This window comes from Anguilla rostrata, chromosome 8 (genome assembly GCF_018555375.3).
Source record: "Anguilla rostrata isolate EN2019 chromosome 8, ASM1855537v3, whole genome shotgun sequence".
NCBI classification, from domain to species: domain Eukaryota; kingdom Metazoa; phylum Chordata; class Actinopteri; order Anguilliformes; family Anguillidae; genus Anguilla; species Anguilla rostrata.
The window spans coordinates 18998666-19019881 of NC_057940.1; the positions used below are offsets into that span (position 1 = coordinate 18998666).

Below are 21216 nucleotides of genomic sequence, written 5' to 3' on the forward strand. Positions count from 1 at the left end.
ACATGTGGAGTAAAAAAAGGAAGAATGACAAAAGCAAAGGCAGAGACTTAATAACACATTTCTGAAAATAATTATCCTCCCCAGAAAGCCAGACTCTGCTTTTGTCATGACTGTTCAGTAAACAAACCAATGTATTTGTTGGGAAACATTGGGTAGACATAAATAGTATTATACATATTATGTACATGCAAACACGGCGTGTTAAACTACTTGCCATCCTGACAAAGAAACACTTTCCCTTGCATGGCACATGCATGCAGAAAAGCAATCGAAGTCCTTTGTGTAGGCCTAAATGGCTGCAACATGACACAGAAGCACAGCTTCCTGCAGGATCACAACACTGTCTCTCTGGACAAAAAATCCAAGACAGGCTATAACTGCATCCAAAGGACCAGGACCACTTAGACCAGCAATTATGCATGAGCATGATGTTTTGCCCTGAACAGCTTGACTGGGAGCTACCAGCCCTCTTCCAGTTTCAGAAACATGTGTCCCTTGGCAGGTTCCAGGCCCACATAATCACAGGCTCACATCGTACGATGATGTACAAGAAGTTTGTCCTCCTCTTAGCATGAAAACCAGAGTACATTTTCATGTGCCAGAAAAATCACCAACTCTTTGACAGACAGTCCTAAAGTAATAGAATTAAACTTTTAAAAAATATACACGATACAACCACACAAAGAAAAAACATTATGTGTATTTGTGTTGAAATAAGAACTTTGTCTCAGCATGCATTTTGTCAGAGATATAAAAAACAAAACACGGATCAAAAAAAGGGTAAGAATTTCCTGACAAAAGCACATCAGGTGTAAGAAGTAAACGCGCTGTGTTTTTGTTTTTCTCAACCCACCCACAGACATGTAGTTGACATGACCAAACTGTGAAAGGGAATGGAATCCCTTTGGAATATAAAATGGCTGATTGTTTTCTGTGATGGCAAACAGACAAGAAAATTTCAAACTGGGGAACACTGTGACAGACATATTGCAAGGAACCAATTGTTTGCACAACAGGCCACACAAGATTTCAGTAACTCCTGTTAAGAGCACAGTATTATATGATACAGATATCAGGCACATTATAAATGTTTTAATACATTATTTTCCAGCCGTGCTTTGCAGAAATGAGAAGAATTGCACAACAAATCCACTGGCTTTTGTGAGTAGACAGGCAAATGTGTTTGAAACATATTGATATGTAGACATCAGAATTAATTTCAATGCAAGACGTGCCATATTTATCATTTTTAATCAGTACTTATTCAACCAAATGCTTTCCATTTCAACTACTTTTAAACTTTTATTCATGGTTGTGCAACACAGACTAAATGTGTTATGCCATCACCTATTCTAGTCTGCAGAGCATTTGCTTGAAACTGGCCTTTGTTTACAGTCTGAGTGTGTGATTCTGCGTCAACACGAAATTGAGGAACTTCCGAAGGCCCATACAAAAGGCATGAGCAGACTCAGAGACCGCTGAAGGGGGTGACCTCATTGAAGGGAAAGGATAATTAATTCTTCATGCCCACCAATCCCTGTCTCATCTCTTTCGAATCTGCTGCAGCCCAGATCACCACACCAAATGCAGCATTGGTTTACTGACTCATTAAGGCTTCATCTTTCATTGATGGCCATTTTGTGTTCTTGGTGTGTGTCCAGCATCCTCTGGGTTCAGCTGGAGAAAAACGACGGTGAACAGTGTGGTGTCACGGATTTGTGGTTGCTTGTGCTCGCTTCTTCGTTGTATAATCTGTCGGCTTTTGCAGTACTGATAGCTATCCGCTTTGGATGCAAGGCCCCTGGAGTTAATATCATGTTAAATGGTTTTCATGCAGTAGAACATATAAAACTGAAGTCCTCAGGGACTTTACAAAATACTACTGTTGTTCTAATTAACAAGAGGCTGGTAGTTAAGGACTTTTAAAGCTAATATAAGTGTTGTGTAAAACAATGACTGTGTGTATTTAACACCATTCTACTATTCTACCATCACTTTCTGCTTTATAATTCAGTAAATAAGATCAACTAGAATTTCGAGATATTGAGAAAGTTGCAGCTACCACATGAAAACAAAGAGGTATGGATATACATTTCCACTACTGCTAAAATTCAACAGCATGTACACAGTTTGTTTATCTCTTGTTAGAATTTAAATTCACGGATTAATCTACAGTAGACAAACTGAAGGATAAAGATCTTCTATATTTGGATGGCATGTATTCTTTTAAGTAGAAATAGTCTGCTACAGGTGTAAGGACATTCAAAGCAAATAAACCTAGACAGTAATGTCCCCTCATGTAGGCAGATGTTTAACATTGTCATCTTTTACAAATATTCAAGTAGGCCTACTAGATTACAATGAATTAATATTTGCTTTCTTAACAGAATTTCAAGTTGTGTTAGTGATTTGTTCAAATATGGAATGTATCCTAGAATCTATCCAGCACTGGACAATCCTCTGTCTGAGTATTTCTGAAAACAGTTATGCAGAAAAGCATCCCAAACACCCCGAAGTGTCCCCGCATGTTGAAGACAAACAGAAAACACAGACAAAGTCAATTCGGTGCTCCATGAATAAAATATGGTCCCGGGTAAATGCAACACCCACGAGCGGCTATCGGCATCCTCTATTATTACCTTAGCAAAGAAATGTTCTGAATTGGGGAAGAAAAACTCTCTCTGCGTTAAATTTTTAATAGGTAAGGGTCACGTGAAGCCCACCGTAAGCACAGCGTTGCATGTATAGTGATGTGAATAACAGGGAATACAGAAAGGGAGGGACTGGAGGAGGGGGACCAGGACCAGTCAAAGGGTGGGGTTCAGTTTTCCATGCAATTCTGTCACAGCGCACCTGCTCACTGAGTTTCTTTGGACCAGTGAGTCTAGTGCACCCAGTGCATTTAGCGCATGAAGAATTACAAGCGAAACAAAGAAAAACGTGAGAGTGTGATTCATCCGTTAGCACAGGCACTCTCAGAATAACAAAAGATGATTGCAATTCCAGTGCAATTCCGTTCACTCAAGGGTCACGTTCTTTGTCTGATGTCGGTGGTTAAGAGATGCTCAGCACGTGAAAGCCGGGGTGGGGGTGGTGCAAGAGCTCTTAAAAGGGACTGAGGGGCGAAATATGCAAAATATCAAATCACAATTAAACGTCTTAAACGACATGGTAATGTAGGCTACCGTATGCAATCGTGCGATGAAAACACACTTACCCGTACAGCTTTTCCCTTTACATTCGCCACTCTGGGGATAAGATGTTCGAATCCCAGGAAACGAAGCGATGGCCAGGAAACACAGGAGTGAAAAGTAATAGCCAGGGAAAGGTCCGATCCACCTAGCGGGGTGCAAACCTACCACCATGATGAAGAGGAATACTGTGCCGACAGCTGAAGCAGGCCGTCGTTTGTTGACAAGCAGCGGTTGAGCCCTTTGTTTAAAATTTTAAAATATGCATCAAAATAACGAATGAATTAGAAAAAACATACGGGCTTATAAAGAGGCGACGAAGCGACGAGCCAAAGGAAACCCGATAAATAGTGTTGTTAAACAGAAAACAAAAAATGATGTACTCCAGATTTAAAATGTGGTAACGTTGGTTATGGTTCTCTCACGCAGTAACGACAGGCATTTCTTTCTAGAATTGCAACAGAAGAGGCAGCATCACACCAGTTCCTTACACAGCAGTTCCCTGCACGCACCGCGATTAAAAAAAAAAAAAATCACTTTTCGTTTTACTTTACTCCGGGTAAAGCTGCTTGTCCTTCGCGCTATCTTTCTCTCTCCTCCTACTCTCAGTAACTCCTCTCCGGTGCCTCCGTACGAATAAATAGTGATGTAGTTCCGTGGCCCTTTCAGAATGGCCCTCCTTGTTTAAAACCAAATTTCAACATACAAAAATATGAAAGGCAGCCGACCCGAACAGCAGCTGCAGCAATAACAACAAAGAGACTTCGGAAGGGGGATGTATGTGTGTGTGAGGGGGGTAGTGGGTTGGGATGGGAGTCACGTGACCACCACCTTCTGTACGTACCCTATACATACAGAGTTGCAAAGATTATATACAATTCCACGAATGCTGAAACAAGAATGTTGCATGTTTTGCATGTTTCACAAAGATTGTACGATATTGCAATGGAAATGGCAACCGCTACGTTTTAATGTATTTATTTTATTTATATGTTTTATACAAAGTGTCAGTCAAGGATGAAGTCTGAGTGCACAGTGGATGCTTTAAAATGCAAGTGAATCAAACGCATTAATTAAAAAAAAAAAAAAAATTATTTAACCTTTATATTACCAGGGAAAACCCGATTGAGATCAAAAGTTCTTTTGCAAGGGGGCCTGACATAAAACACAAAGTTACACAAGACAGCAGGCAAATAAGTTTCTATACCAAATGGAGAATGAGACGGCTGTGTAACCGTAACGGCAGGGTTATTTTTGCTTAGGCTATAACATGTCCAACAGATTTGATGTGAGACAAGACATGAAAAAAGTATGACTGGCTAAAGATGTTTATTGGTGTTTTTACTGTAGATTTATCATTTTTAAAGCTTGTTGCCATTTTGGCAGTTCTAAAGCTGAAAGTGTGAGCAATGTCTGTATATTATTTCAGTTCACTGCTGCTGTTATGCATGTAGATTTTTTAAGCAGTTACAGTTACAGCAAGGCAATGGTTCTGCAAATCAACTTTTAATTGAGCCCATTACTCATGGTTGCTAGGACTTGCTCTTTTGCTGAGGTGATCAATGTGATTTCACCATTTAAAAATCCTATAACATATCAAGAGTACGCACACAGGCATTTTAACAAGAAAATAAATCTGAGTAAAAACTCTTGCCAGATTATACCCTCAAGCATCCATGAATCTCCAAATCCCTATGGCGCAGGCACACATTTTGGTCAAAACTGGTTGCTAGGCAGCCTTTTTTTTAGTGCAAATGCGGGTTGTGAATTGATGCATTGTTGCATGCGTCAAGAGATTGTGAGAATCTGTTCCCTCGCTTCACATCTTACACAAGTCCCTTCCCTGCATATCCTGTGCAAGAGCAGGATGACAGGACCCCAGCAGAGTGCTGATGACACCCTGCTCTCTAGACTTGCCACCCATTGCTGGATCCGAAGGCCCAGGACTTAACAGGTGTCTCATAACTGGTGCACGCAGCTTGACTGAGGAGATTCGGTCTGGGTGAGGGTCCACTTGAACAATACAAGGCGAGCAATTTGCCAGGCTCCTGCAGGGTGCAACTGAAAGAGTGCGACTGTTTTCTTGGCTGGTGTGTCCTAGAAGAGGCCGATGATTAGGCTTTGTGATCGCGAAGGCAAGAACTGTGCAATGACTGAATCTGAGCTTTTCTTAAAAATGTTCCCACTCTAATACATGAGACAGCAAATGGGGACTAGAGGAATGTGCCTTGAAACAGTGAACAAAAATAAGATGGATAAATAAGCTGAGATAATATTATGGAAGTTCAGTATTTGATTGAAGGGAATTCATTATTGTATTAGCCAATTCTGTATCTACAGTACTCAGTAAACACACACACACACACACACTCACGCTATGAATGGTACAGTACTCTGACTGTATTTCTGAGATGAGAGATCTGGCCACTAAAACCACAGGGGTTCATTCTGAGGGCTGCAGCATACAGTAAAAGACGACATTGAATGTAAAAGAAAATTGTCTCCAAAACCAATCTTCCATCCAGGAAGGCAGCAGGGGCCACCACTAGGGGACGAGAAAAAGAACAGGGCATTTCTGTGACCAAATAAAGAGTTAAACTGCTGTCTTGCAAATAGGAATTGGGAGGAATGGGTAATTAGTTATGAGAGAGAATGGTGAATAGTGCTGAAGTCGTACCCTCAAGAGAAGTAGCTAATATTGGCCTTAGTATTGAGTATGAAAGTGTGGAGTAATGTGGTAAAAGTGAGCAGGTGTGCAGGTATGAATGAAAACTGCTGGATTCTAAATAAGCAAGTGCAGGCAAACAGGAACAAGAGCGATGACAGAGGAGAATGCTGCAGTCTGCAGAACAGTAAAGAACAGAGAACAGTGAAAAATAACATATGACAGACAATCAAATATAACGCAATCAAATGGAGCCGTGTGCAGCGCTCTCTGCGGGACCATCAAAGACTGCTAGCAAACCCACTGAGATCGGTTGTCAGAAATTACATACAAATTCCCTTGCTTGGTGTTGCCACATTATTACACAACCAAACAGAGAAATGCACTCTCAAAGACATAATGGTAAGTGATAATACGAAGAGTAATACAAAATGGCAGGAGACACAAGTAGAAAATAAAAGAATACTGTACACCAATAAGTGTCTAGTAGTCATAATTGGTATTCTAAAATCTCAGTTACACAAATTCATATTAATATTTTGATAATGAATTAGAAAAGCATTGTGTAGGGGGGCTTTTGTTTGCTGTGCTATTTATTAGGGAGCAGCGCACTATGTGCTATGGACTCCTGTGTTTTGAATTGGGCAAGGTGGGGAATGGGGGCTGCAGATTGCCTGGTTAGAGCTGTCAGTCACAGCACAATAACTTTTCACATGGTTTTAGACAGCATAATCATGTTTCTCCTGGATTCTGAGTCTAAGCTTGTGCCAAGAATATCTGATACATTGTGCTTTTTATATCAATGTACCATAAAAAGTGAGTTTTCTGTGGAGCCTACATTGCTTTAGCCAGACTCCAGTGTCTTGCTAAAGTTTGTGTCTTTGAAAAAAGAATTTGGCCATCCGTCCATCCATCCATTATCTATATCCGCTTATCCTGGGCAGGGTCATGGGGGGTGCTGGAGCCTATCCCAGCATGCATTAGGTGAGAGGTGGGAATACACGCTGGACAGGCCGCCAATCTATCACAGGGCACATACACCATTCACTCGCCATTCACTCACACACTCATACCTATGGTCAATTTAGAGTCTTGAATTAGCCTACCTACATGTCTTTGAACAGTGGGAGGAAATCGGAGTACCCAGAGAAAACCCACGCACACAGATGAGAACATGCAAACTCCACACAGAAAGGCCCAGGACCTTCTTGCTGTGAGGCGACAGTGCTACCCACTGCACCACTGGGGTGCCAGAATTTGGCCAATATTAAATTGTTATTATTTTTTTCCATCTTCATCTTCTTATTATTATGAAGTAGGTCTCAGAAGTCTTTGCAAATCACTTTGAAACGGTTGTCTTTCTGTATTGAAAAGTCTACATGAACCAACAGAGAACTTATTTCAATGAATGAGCTGACTCATATCTCCTCATCACTTCAGATGTGGCTACATCCCAAGGCTATTTTGTCTCATGAATGGGATCAATCCAGTTTTTGTATATCTTTCACACTTTGTACATACCGTACTATGACGGCGTGTGATATTTATTGGTCTGGTCAGTGAAATCCTGGCATTTATTGACCATAGACATGTGATTAGCATAACCGCTCTCTTCGTACAAAACAAGACATGCTAAGGGGAAATACAAAAAATAAAAATACAATGCATTTTAAAGTCTTAACAATTGTCATTGATATATTCACTCAGAGACATGCATTATGTGTGATTAGCAATATTATATGATTGTTGTTCCCTGTGATTGTTAAGTATATGGTGGGGTATAATTCATTATTGCTATTTTTAAGACCGTAGCCAAATGCTCTATTACGCTTTATTACAGGTACTGCTTGCAATCTTGAGCTTCTGCTTGTATTTCCAGCAACTCTTATATACATGCAGAGGGATATTATAGTAGGGTTGCTGTGCATAAACCCCTGTTACAAAGACAAGTGCACATTTGAGAGTCCAGTGGTGCAAATACCATAGGCACTGGTCTACAGAGATGTGGACAAAAGGGATATAGTCAGATGAGTCATCCTTCACCATATTCTCAAGCAGGCAAGTACATGTGTGGCATACACTAAGAGAAAGGTACAGGCCTGAATGCTTAGTGAGGGCTCAGTGGCTCTGTTATATTGTGGGGGGCATTTTCCAGGCATGGTTTTGGTCCACTTGTCCCCATAAAGGGAAGGGCTATTCTGAGTGATCATCTTTATCCGATGATGAAACATTTCTATCCTGATTGGAGTGGTCTCTTCCAGGATGACAATGCCCCCATCCACAGGGCACAAGGGGTGACTGAATGGTTTGATGAGTATGAAAATGTTGTGAATCATATTCTATGGCCTTCACCAGATCTCAACCCAATTGAAAACATATGGGAGATTTTGGACCGACGTGTTAGACAGCACTCTCCACCACCATCATTAAAACACCAAATGAGGGAATATCTTTTGGAAGAATGGTGTTCCTTCCCTCCAGTAGAGTTCCAGAGACTTGTAGAATCAATATATATTTTGTGATGCAGTCTCAGGGTAACCACTGTATCACATGGTGAACAGACAGAAACACAACAAGGGGATAGTTGGCTGGTTGCCATTTATTTACTCCTAGTACTGAAAATAACAGAAACGTCTTTGAAAAGAGGAAAAGGCCCATCAAATTCTCCAAGGCAAGGAAGACAAAAACACGGAAGGAAAAGGAAGCACCAAAATGTCCACACAGTCCAAAAACCCATCCTCCTCAAGGCCTGAAAACCAGGCCTTTTTATAAGGCCCAACAATTAGGTAATTTTCCACAGTCATAGTGATTACCATGTATCACAGCAGTGACCATACCTGTGTGGTGGGCAGCACAACAACCCCTTTTCTGGCACCACATACCCTAGTTTTGAGCCCTGTGTCAGAGAGATACACCTGCCAGTCCACGGGCATAAAACACCAGGCTTCCTGGCATTGGCTGCCTGGGAGGACGCATCTGTCCTGAAATGGGGTGCTATGTATGAAAAGTGCTATCATTTCTACATAGTAAAACCAAAGTGTATAAATAATAATATCCTTGTGGTAGTAGTGTGACAGCAAGACCACAAATTCCAGGAGTTTAAGAGAGGAAACAACTCTGTTACAATCAAAGCTGAAAGAAAACACAGTCACAGTTCACATAATCACTCGCGAGGGAAATGTAGGCTTAAGGATTTACTACCAACAGTAGGGAGAAAGATAATACTAACGTATGCTAATATAAACATGTGCAAGATCGCCGTGAATTATACCTATACTAACTTATTAATTACTCTATAAAGGGTTGACAACCACACCCTTCAATAAAATCTGAGAAATTTACCAAATTTAAATCTGTGAAATTTACCAACTTGTGTTGTTTGATTGCAAATCTAAAAATTTGGAGTACAGAGCCAAATCATGCAAAAAATATATCTTTGTCTTTTTCTATTATTTTCTGACATTGAAAACTAAATAAATTGCATTTAATGTCTGTTTTTACTGGCAAGTATATAAATGAAAGAGAGGTCTTTGATATATCGCTAAATACTGGTACATTGCCCTGTACAATTAGACCACAGTTAGATTTGGATGTTCAAGTCAGGGCTTTATTTTGATTCATTACATGGTTGGATTAGCAAAAACAGCAGGCGCTACAATGTGGGTCAGGTTACCCCACCACCACCACCACCCCGCCTTCCCCACCCTGTAGTCCTCCGAGTCAGCTTCCAAATTGCTATGCCATCTGTATCTTTCATGGACACCACCCCCACCCCTCCCCACCAAGCTGACCTCCTGGCATGCCGGACTAATCCCTGCATCACAGTGGAAGCGTGGAAAAGTTTAGCCCCACTTGTAAATCACCTGAGGTCCTCCCTGGACCCTCTGGTGGCCTCCCACCCGACAGCATCACCGTATAGTTATACGTTCTCTGCTGAACTGCTATCGCTCAATACTCATACTTCCTGGATATAAGACATTCTTTCTAGAGACATTCTAGAGAAGTTTTCCCAGGATGTGGTGACACAATCTGGGGAGCAATAACAACCTGGTCTGGAGATATTCTACAGGGTTCTGAAAGACTGCTTAATACATGCCAGTCAGGTAGTGGTAACCGACTCTATTTTGGAGATATACCATCCTGTAGGTTTTCATTTCAACCCTAATTCGGCCCACTTGACTACTAATTAGCAGCTCAATGAGATCTCGATCTGTTGAATAAAGTGTGCTTTGTTAGGGTTAGAGTGAAAACCAACAGAACAGTAGATCTCCAGGAACAGGGTTGGTTACCACTGCAGTAAGGTATTAAAAGCCATTTTGAGTCTCATATGGATTTTTAATCCAGAACATTTGCTTGAGGCTGTGCTGGATATGATTCCATACTGAAGAACAGTGTGCCAGGAATCCAGATGATGACAGGATAGGATACAGCCGATTCCAGTTAAAACAAGATAAAAGCTGATGCAAGGTCAGGAACATGGCCTTTCATAACATAGAGCATCAACCCCTTCCCTATACACAACCTCTCTGTCTGCTGTTAATGGACGCATGATCAATTGAATTAAAATGGTATTCAAAGTCTGGCGTTTTAAAAACTAATGCAGTAAAAGCATGAAATTTCGTTAGTTCTTCATCCGGTCACTCCAATTTACACATCAGCAATCAGTGGATTCTAAACAATTTGAAATCTCTGGGTGTTTGCACAGATCTACAGTAAACAAGTAATTAACTTTAGTTCTGCTCACAAACATCCTCTGCAGGAAACATCTAATAAGAATGTTAGATGTAGAGGCACGCTTTTGGCTTTGTCAACTGTAACCTTTTCCTGTATTTCCAGAATGGACACACTACCAGATGTCTGCTGCGCTTGTGTTTAGTTTAAATATTTCCATCTTTTATACTAACTACTGTGAACACATCAGAAAGATTCCATTGAATGATATTTTCATGCTGTCAGAAACATTAGCTTAGAGAATGAACACACATTTCGCAAGCCAAAATGTCACTCAAATTAGCTTAAAGGTTTAATACATTTTGCTACATATAGTAGTTGTACTACATTTGTAAAGATAGGATTCGATTTTGACTTGCACTGTGAGTATTTCTGATAAATTACACCCCTTCCTCTGAATCTAAGCATTCAAAGACACTTTAATACCAAACTTCTCGCAGAAACCTCAAATGACTTTTCTAGTTAATTATTGGTTGTTTGGCTTTTGTGTTCTTTACAACAGGCCTCTTGGGTACTTCACTTATTTCTTTTATTTTGGATTGCAGCTTTGAAGCTCAAGTAGGTCTCTTTGCCAAACTCTAGGAAACAGCGTATGTCTTTAAACCCCAAAAAATCGTTTTATTTCTTGCAACATGAATTGATGCGCTGTGGAAAAGGTCATCCTTATACACAAATAAATTATTTGAACCAGTGCACATGTGTGTTTGTTTACTGTTCAGTGCAATGCAGATTAATATCCGTTCCAAGTGCATGATTTACATTAACATCAAATGCATGATTTTATTTTTCATTATAATACAGTAAAACCTCAGAGCTATGAAACTCAGAGTTACAAACTGACTGACTGTTCAGCTGAACAGGGTATGAACCCAGAAATAGCTTAAACACCTCCTCAATCTCCTACTTATACAATACATAGATTATTTTGTTATTATCACTGGTGTAAAAAAGTGAGCATTAAATGGAATCAAGTTGCTCTTTCCATTTATTAAAAAATGGAAAAACACCTCTCCAACTACAACTGCGTTTTGTTGTCCATCTAAAATCAAAAATTTGGAAGCAGGCGAGATGTGTGGTGCAGTCCGTAGGGCAACCAATAGTCAGGCCTGCAAAGCTCCTGGAGCTCCGCATGGGCAGGGGTTTAGCCCCCTGCCATTATGTAACATTCACTTAGCAGATGCTACAGCACAGTAGTGGAGAACGTTGGTGTCATTCTCAATAGTACAGAAATCCTGTGTCACCAAGAAGGCAGTGAGGCCAATTTAAATGTGACGTGATTTACCGAACAAACAACAATTTGTATTGTAACAAAAGAAAGTACCTGTAGATAGATAGCCTACCCGCGTTGACAAGATTTTAACAGACTTGTGCTTATCCCACTTGGGAGAATTCCTTGAGACACCTAGCCTGAATCGCTTCGGTAAGCATTCAGCTGAAATGGGTAATATGTCAGCAGTATAAGTCACACTACATTCATCGGATTTCACCTGAAGTGTTAAGAAAGAAATATGACTTAGGTAAATCTAGGCAAATGAATAACAGAATGTAATACAAATGGGGCCTTCTTGAACTGAAAGCTGAGATTCATCTAATTCCTCCCGGAACTCCACATCAGACATAGCCTGGTCTGCCATTGTAAAAGAAAGACAAAGGTGTTAAGTCTTTATATCGGTGAGAAACAGGAGGGCTCCCTGGCAACCATACGTAAATCATTTCAGCCACAGAGGGAAGCAGTCTAGAAAGAGACATATGGTCTACCTAGCCCTTTACGATGAATGCTTCTGCTCTTCTTTGCCTTCCCTGCTGTGATGGATTTCCTGTGAAAGACCTTTTGTCTCTCCACCCACATTCTCTGTTGCCTTCTAATAGTATCTTCTCATAGTCAGAACATGAATGATTCACACAGTATGAATGCGTCTCCGTAGATGCTTGGTGGTATTTGTGGATACAAAATCATGTAAATCAACTGAAAATCAAAATATTGTGTCCTTGTGATTCATAATGTAAATAGCATTCATATCGGTGTCACATCACGCAGAACATGGGTGTTTGCCTCCATTCCGGGGAGTGATTCATTTAAGTTTTTGATTGTTGAAAGAGACCGCACACCTTGCTGTGAAGGTCATGGATTAGAAGGAAGACAGATATACCCTACAGACAGGACTTGAGTCTGACAATCCTGACACGGGAACAGTGAAGTAAAACATTAAAGAAAATGCATCAGCAAAAAAGGGTCTCTGTGAGTTGATTACTATCACTAAAGTCTATATTCGTAAATATTTACAAAATACTGAAATTATGAATAAAGGCTATTGTTGTACATTGTATGAATTCAATTCAAATTTCTTACATTGTCACAGAACAGTGAGGTATAACCTACAGAATGTAAAACATTAAGGTTTTACATTTGAACTGTGGTAAAATTGTTGTGCACAAAACAGTGTGCACATACAGATGTCAGTGAAAATATTTTTCCAGACTTCCACCTACCAGCTTGGTAAAGAAAGGCCTGAATTTTGTGGTGTGTTGGACTTAGATGATCTGATCTCTACGGTGTTAGTGGGTTCAAGAGATCTAGAGAAAACTTTGGTACAATTTTTTAAGTATCAGTCTTGCTCAGCTATCTTGTACTGCAGTTGCACTTGTGGGATAAAATTTACCTAAGAATTAACAAGCATAATTGCAGTGGTGACAGCTGTTTCAAATGTGGTGTTTACTGTACGCTGTTCTGCAATTTAGTATAATTTGACTAAGAGTCAACATAGCTCTGTGTTTGTGTTTCAGAACATCTTCAACAGAATGTGAGGTTGCCCCACTTGTGGTTTCTTGTGGATATTGGTTCACAGCTCAGTGAGTGGGGCGTACCTTTTATTCTATAACAATAGTTGTCCATGTCTGGAGCTCAAAACATGCAGCAGACCTGCCCTTGAAATTTAAATTTGCTACAGCTTAATTAGATCTCGAAATTTAGCCAAGTAGGCTGCAGTCTACATCCCACCTAACTCAACATCCATATCCAGTATGTTAAAACATCTTCACCTATTCACCTGTCCAGGAGGGAATACGGAGTGCATTTCAGCCCTCTTGGTGTGCTGCAGTTCTATTATTTACATTTTAATTGAATGAAAGAGTTAAAAGCTGATGCTTCAGATAATTTCTAAAACAGCCATTGTGCATTTAATATTATTAAGGAACTCCAGCAACATTAATATAGTGAGACAGGCAAAGATTCATGTTCAGAGGGACGTTTTCAGACAGTCGCATTGTCATGCTTTCAAACTACTATATACGAAATATTGCATGACATGTCTGCTTCATTGGTTGTTGTGAGGTAATGTGTCAATATGAAAGATTCCCACCACAAATCTCTACATCGGAAACATCAAATTGAATATAAATTATTATGAATGCAATGTTGCCACATTTCATCTGTTCACTTTCACAAAAGATTCCTACTCTTTCTTTTGTCAACACCAAATGTTGCTATTCTACAGGGGTAAGAGATCTGTGGACCTGCAAGGCTTTCATAAATCTTGAAAATGTACTAAATTGGTTATTTAGCATATTTGAAATAGAGCAAATATGTTCATTTTTTCTGTACTCTGTTGAATGGCAGAGAATTTTGTGATTTCTTGTAGTATTTGTGTCATGGGCATGTACTCCAACTTCAATCTACAGATAAATTTATTACATATACAGAAAATGATTAGATTTGTATATTCCTATACATAATATTGTGTTATGAATATTGGTAGGGGTTTACAAGTATTTAAAAAATTGTAATATTTTTTAAATTCCTATAATTCTATGTATAGAAGTGCAAGCAGCAAGCATGTTTCTGAAACCATCAGCAATAAGGGGCTTTTGATTGTCATTTAGCATTATGTTTTGTACAGTATGTTACGACTCTTCATTTGTGCCATTTGTGCTTTATTTTGTGGCATATTTTCATTTCATAACAACAATGTAATAGCGGCATTAGCCCTACGTTATCAAAGAAGAATTAAATTAGTTTTTAATATCCCAATAATCAAAGCACCATGTACAATTGTTAGCATAGCAGTAACAAGAGAAAGTTTTGGTAAGTATCTGATGCATGATTCAGCATATACATTTTGCCCATTAACCGTCAGCTTAACAGAGCTGCCAACACCAACCCCGCTGTAAATGCTTGGATTAATTGCTTCTGGTCTGCAATCCAGCACATTAGAATTTTGCTTCCAAAAGACAGCTATTGTATAGTATTATAATTAGGTTTTGCTTGTGCTCACAAACACTGCCTGGTGATGAAGACTGCCCTAACACAGACAAAATACTGAAGACAGAAAATCTGTTTCATGTTTTAGGTACACTCCAGCATGCCGGCATGCCAACCTGTGGCACAGTTGAGCATTTTTCTCCCTTTCTCTCTTCGCCTTTTTTACACCACCTGATTTTTTTCAACAAATCATGTTATCATCTGGTTAAGCTGAATATGGCCCTCTATGTTTCATCAACCTTAAAATGAAGCCTTGACCCACATCTCCTTGTTTCAAGTTGTTTCCTTTTTGCCACAGAAACTGGTAAAAAGAAATAAAAAATGCAACCTGTGTAACATGCCTGTACCCGTGAAACAGGGTACACAATCATTGAAATGTAATAGAATTTCCATTTTTATCCATTTACACACTTCTTGTCCTGTTTTTTTATAGTTCCAAATCATCAGCAAAGCAATTACCAAGAGTTTAGCCTTTAGGTCAATGGTGCTGCAGTTATAAGCCCTGAGGAAGGCCCTGTGCTGAGTCTACAGCTCTTGCATAAACTCCAGTGGCAATAAGCTCAAACTACGTGTCCACTCTGCAATAGCCTTAATCCTCTCCACAGACAGACTACTTTTTGCGCACACACAGCCATTCAGACATCTTACTGATAACAAGAGGAAAAGTACATGCTTAGACAGACAATGCCATTGGGCAATGAAATAAACTTTTATCAGGTTTGTACTGTGCGTCAGAGACTTCATTCAACTTACTGCAACACAGTCTACCATTAATGTTGATTACAAACTTAAGCAGATGGTCTTTTGAAAGAATATTAACAAATTATGAGTTTTGAGGTTCAACAAAACTAACATAAAATGTTTTGTTTGAAACCAAACAGCCACAAGAATCAAGCAATAGCATTACATTTAATTTGTTGTTCAAGGACAAATCATATTGCTGGTTGTTTAAATAGAGGTTTCAGAGATGTGCAAAGACACATTTTCTTGCATTCCTTTAAGGCCAGTTTAAGGTCTCAAAATATTGTTCTATACCAAATAAAGGATCTGTAACATTCATGCAGAAAAACTATTTTCTTGAAGTGTTGCTCATAACATTTTCTCAACAGTACAATATGTCCTGTAAATGAATTAATAAATGAATAAATAAATAAATAAATAAATAAATAATCTCATGTTTGAGACCGGAGTATGGATCACATTTTTTGAAGCCGGTTCATGCATTTTACACTGTGACTGTATGAAACGCGAAAACTCGGTGTATGGCCAGGGCCGACATCTGAGCTACACTTCAGAAAAGGATTTGTTGTCAATTCATGCATTTAATTATTCTGTTACCACCACCTACCTCATATTTTACCACTAAATATAATTTTATCAGGTTTCTTCATCATCCTAGCCAATAATTTATACAATTAGGCTACATTTGACCAAGTGCAGTGATTGACAAGTAAATGTGAAACAGCTCAATTTTGCTATTTTCCTTTCCATCCTCATGAAGGTGTAAAATTGTATGCATAATTCTTATTTTCTCTGGTCTCCTAAGAGGCAGCAATTCAAATGACAAAGCTTCACAGCAAGATAATGATAATATTTGACAAGTGCATTAAATGTGAAACATTTATGCTCATATTTCCCCTTCATCACTGGAAAGGTGTGTCCAAAACCGGGTAGTATTATTGCAACATAGGTTGTACCAACCAAAGTGCCAGTGCTAGGACAATCAGAGTAGGTCCTAGCCACAGCGAACTGTTCTGATGAGCATCATGAAATATTAAAGCAGAGCCAACTGTCTGATGTGATCAGTCACTTGATATTCATGCGTAACGGACAGCTCTGGTCCCGCTCTGGTTGTGATGAATGGGCCTATAAAGGAACAGGGTGTAAAATTGCTAAAGAGGCGAGCTATGTTTAATGCTAGGAACTGCCTACTGGATGTTGCTTATTTTTTAAACACCATTTCAGTTGTTGCTCTTGTTTTTCAAGTGAAACTGGTGGAAAAATAAGCCCTGTAAAATTACCCCATGCGGCAGAAAACATTTTGTGATGACTAAAATCATATATTGCTGGGTGATAGTTATAAAGTTGCACTTTTATACTTTAGACAGTTATACTTCACTCTGTAGGTCCCCTGAATATGGTCACCACTGGCACAATCCTTTTATTCTACACCACAGGGTGCATTACTGAACTGAGAACTAGATGGGTGTGCCACCCATGATCACTTGTTTCGACTGGCTGTGCATGACGGACAATGATATCCTGCCATAATATTCACCTCTAGCACAGGTGAAAGAGGCAGTCATGCCCTCAACTCAACTCAAGAGCAAATGACAACGACAGGCATATAACCTGCTATTACTGTCGTCATGTAGTCTTGCTCGCAAAAGTGACGGCAAACCTCTGCTACATTCGCAGAGAGCAGAAAGTATGTTAAATGTCACAGAGGGTTGTTTTTCGTATCAGAGGAGGAATGTTGTGGTGAGTACTCCTCTGTAGGCGCGCTGTTCATTTCTTTCAACAGGATGTGGAACTGTGCCTCAGTAGCTCAGGAACTAAAAGTGGTTTGATTTGAGGAGTCACTCATGATATGCCTATGAGGCACAGCCACTGCAATACCCAGCATCTCAACAGCTTCATCATCATTTCCAATGCACTTCATGGTTCCCATCTCACACTGTAGACATTTAATTGGCTTTAAAGGGCAGTTTAAAGGGCCAGGTGTCCACAGACATGTCCATAATTCTGGTCTGCCCTACTAATGGCAGATTATGCTACTTAATGAAGCAAACAGATGGGAGCCTGTGGCAGGCCTGGTCAGAGCAGGAGACTTTTCCGAGGCAGCTGTTTATTTTAAACCGATTTAACTGTCCTATTTATTTATATATTAGGTCTGGAGAGGTCCACAATGAGGTTGAACAGGGCTAGTTGTACCCCTTCATTAATAATGGTTCTTATTTTATCCATCTTTATTTTGCGGGTCTACAATATATATTTTTTTCTTTTTTGATTCCCTCCCCCAACCATTGGTGCGAATGGTAATACATTGTGTAAGAAACATTTAAAAAAAACCTCAGACATAGTTTATGTCTCTACATATTGTGTGCATGCCTTTCAGTACATTTTATTCATTTACTCCTCCCACTCACGCTGTTCAATAAATATTTGAACATGGTATGCTACATCCTGATGATGTAAATTCAAAGGCAAGTACAAAACATAATTTAAGTAGACATGTCTGTCTGTTGTAAGGTGTAAGGCAGCTTCGTGTGGGTGGCACAGTGAAGAGCTGTTAGCTTAAGTGTCTCTATTGAACATTCCCTCCTGTGGTGCAAAGAGAGAGCAGCAGTAAGAAACCTGAATATATTCGGAGGCATTTGCAGCTGAACAACGGGGAGGTGGTGTCGCTCCTCTCCAAAACAGCAGAAGTAGCGACACCCCAGTGGAACACACAAGTGTTACATGCTTTAATCCAATCTAATCTAAATATGGTCTGAATTTGCAGTATTAAGATGCAGCACATGTAATGATCCCTCAGTACAATGTATTGTGTAGACTTGCATGAACACACATTGCAGACAGATTTAAGTCCCCTTTTCCTTGTGTGTCTTGTATTCTCACACATTATTCAATCAGTGGTAGGGGTGGGGTGGGTGGGGTGGGAGTGGAGCATGAATGGAGAAAAAACAACATTAAGTCCACTGGGTCGAGAACATCAATTTGCTTGTCTGTGATGTTTGAAATGGTCCAGCGCCTTAGGTAAGCTTGAACTGTTGTTTAGCTTAGTTGCTGGTGGCTAATTTCACAAAGGAGGTGATCATTTAAAAATGAATGGTCATAATGCAAAACAATGGAGCCTTTGGAATGTGGATCCCTCCAGAAATTCTGTCCTGACTGCTGACAAAACAATCTGTGTGATCTCCCTCTGTATCACCTGTCTTAATAGAGCAAAGTAATCAGTTAGTTATACCTTAAATAAAATAAGTCTAAAAAGAGATCTCAATGACCCAGTTTTGAAAATTCAGAAAGCACTGCAGTTGTTGGCTTTCCGTGCTGTCCTTGGTGATGGTATATGTTACGATGGCCCTAAGTATCTCCATTTCTGAGCAGACTTCTATTTCTGGGCAGGTCTCCATTTCTGAGCATGTTTCCCATATCTGAGAAGTTTCTATTTTTGAACTGGCTTTCATTTCTGATTGGTCCCTGTCTCAAAAGAGTTTTCATTTCTCACAAGATTAGCAGGACTGCTTTTCTGTCCAAGCTTCTTTTTCTTAGCATTACCTTTTCGTAACCTACCTTTATTTTTGGAGGGGGTATTGGCATTTCAGTGGCATATTAGCATATGGAACTTGTAGCACACAAGTTCAGGCCATTGTTTTGAATACAGCCAAAATAATAAATTATCTGGAGAAAAGAAGCAGAGCTTTTTTTGTATGCACTGAAACGTGTGAATGCAAATTTATTTGTAATGAGGTCTAGATGTCAGTTCAAGATGGCAATAAATCACCTTGGGCCCTTCATTCCTTTTGGCCATAAAAATGAGCCCATGTTAAATTATCCTTGAGGTTTTCTTGAAGATAATGCTTTTCCTAATTACTGAAACTCAGCTTTGTTTCTTTCATATCAGAAATCCTCAAGAACATTGGGTGCAGTTGGAAATATAACTGGTTTAAATATTTGACTGTGTTCTGAAACCACAATGAACAGAAGCCCTTTTCCGAGTTATGTGTCTCATTAAATCTGCCCTTTTTGAAGATAGGGAGCAAATCTTTGCTTATTGCAGGGCAAAAATAATTTATGAGACATTATTTGTTCTTTGACTCCAGAGAGCATGATCTATGTCACTCTATGAGTATGATTTTTATCCTTAACAGAACCAACATACATAGTGAACAGTTGACTACTGTGATGGTTTGGGGAAGCATGTGATAAAAAGGGGTGGAACATTTTTAACAAAAAGGTAGCCTGACATGCTGCACAGAAACACTTTCTTTAGAAGCTAAGATTATGTTAATTATTTATTGGGCATATTGAAGCTTAATAATAATAATAATAATAATAATAACAGCAACAACAACAATGCTACTACTACTACTACTAATAATAATAATAGTAATAATAATAATAATAATAATAATAATTTTATGTGTTTATTTATGGGTTTTCAATCTTTTGTTCCATTAGGAATTAAGGAGAAGTAAAATTTAATGGTACATTCCATTATTTTTCCAGTTTTATTGATTGATTAAATATTTTTGTTCATAAGTTATTTCAATGAGGTCTTCAGAAATGCTGCTAGATATAATCCCATAGGACCTGCTGACTAATGTGCCAGAAGTTTCAGAAGTTTTTCTAGTTTTGAACCATATATCATCTCTGTGATGTCTAATATTTCCAAAGTATCATTTCTGACTGAAGGCATAACTGTAACCTTTTCACTGGTGAAGCTGAAGAGCGTATCTCTCTATAAAGCGGAACTCTCCCTATTTTTCTATCTCTGACATTTCAGACTGTCTTTTCATGCATAAAAAAAGGATTTAAGTTATTTATTCATTTATTTGTTTATTTATATATTTTGAGTTTTGGGCAATTTGCTTTTCAAAAAACCTCTATCGAGCAGTGTGTGCTAGGCCTCCATCTCTGTGTGCCTTCAGAAATAAGAATTATGCGTGTGTGGCGTGATGCACATATGTGGCATATTATAAAGTTCACTTGTAAATTTGGTGTGCTGGGCCTCCATCTCTGTGTGCATTCACCAAATTACGCATGTGAGACCTAATGTACATATTTTGGATATATAAAGTCAAATTTAGTAAATTAAATCGGTGAGAAGACATTATAACAATGTCAAAAAATGGTTCTGCTAAAGAGGGATACAATTTAATTTGTTTAGCAGTTTCCCACTGCAATGCTGTGTTTCTCAGTTTTAGCTGATTTAAATTTCCTCCTCAGCAGATATACCACTTGTATTTAGCATGTTTTTCGCTATTACTATAAAAGACATATAGAAATAATACGTTAACCAAGATAAGATTTGTGTTCTGCATCTGAAAATATATAAATGACCAATTAATTAAAAAATGTCAGCAATGGTAAGATGTTTTCTTATGCTTCCTCCCTGTAAGATGGGACTAATTCCCCTTGGAAGCAGGAAGGAGACTCCTATTCAATATGTCCATCTGTCCATCACCCCATTGGTTCTGGTTTACTTTGTGTTCTTAATTAGTAATCCTTAATCTTCTGCCTCAGTTTCTCAAATGGAATTTAATAAGGCACAACTGTGTATGAGAATGGCAGGTTTTAATTTTTTTGAAAAGATGATAATAGTCATTAAAAATGTGTGTGACCCACTCTCAATTATTTTGTGTTGT

General features: G+C 39.0%; 1 protein-coding gene and 1 long non-coding RNA gene across 3 annotated transcripts in view; one reads left to right on the plus strand and one right to left on the minus strand.

Annotated features, from left to right (window-relative positions):
- Positions 1-3980, minus strand: part of tmeff1a (transmembrane protein with EGF-like and two follistatin-like domains 1a) — a 69028-nt gene extending 65048 nt beyond the window's left edge. Inside the window, exon 1 of the mRNA XM_064346895.1 lies at positions 3218-3980. Within this exon, the coding sequence (XP_064202965.1) occupies positions 3218-3365 (148 nt within the window). The 5' untranslated portion in view covers positions 3366-3980. The remainder of the gene's footprint in view (positions 1-3217) is intronic.
- LOC135261045 (uncharacterized) overlaps positions 1-21216 on the plus strand; it is a 159989-nt gene that overhangs the window by 112456 nt on the left and 26317 nt on the right. The window lies entirely within an intron of this gene.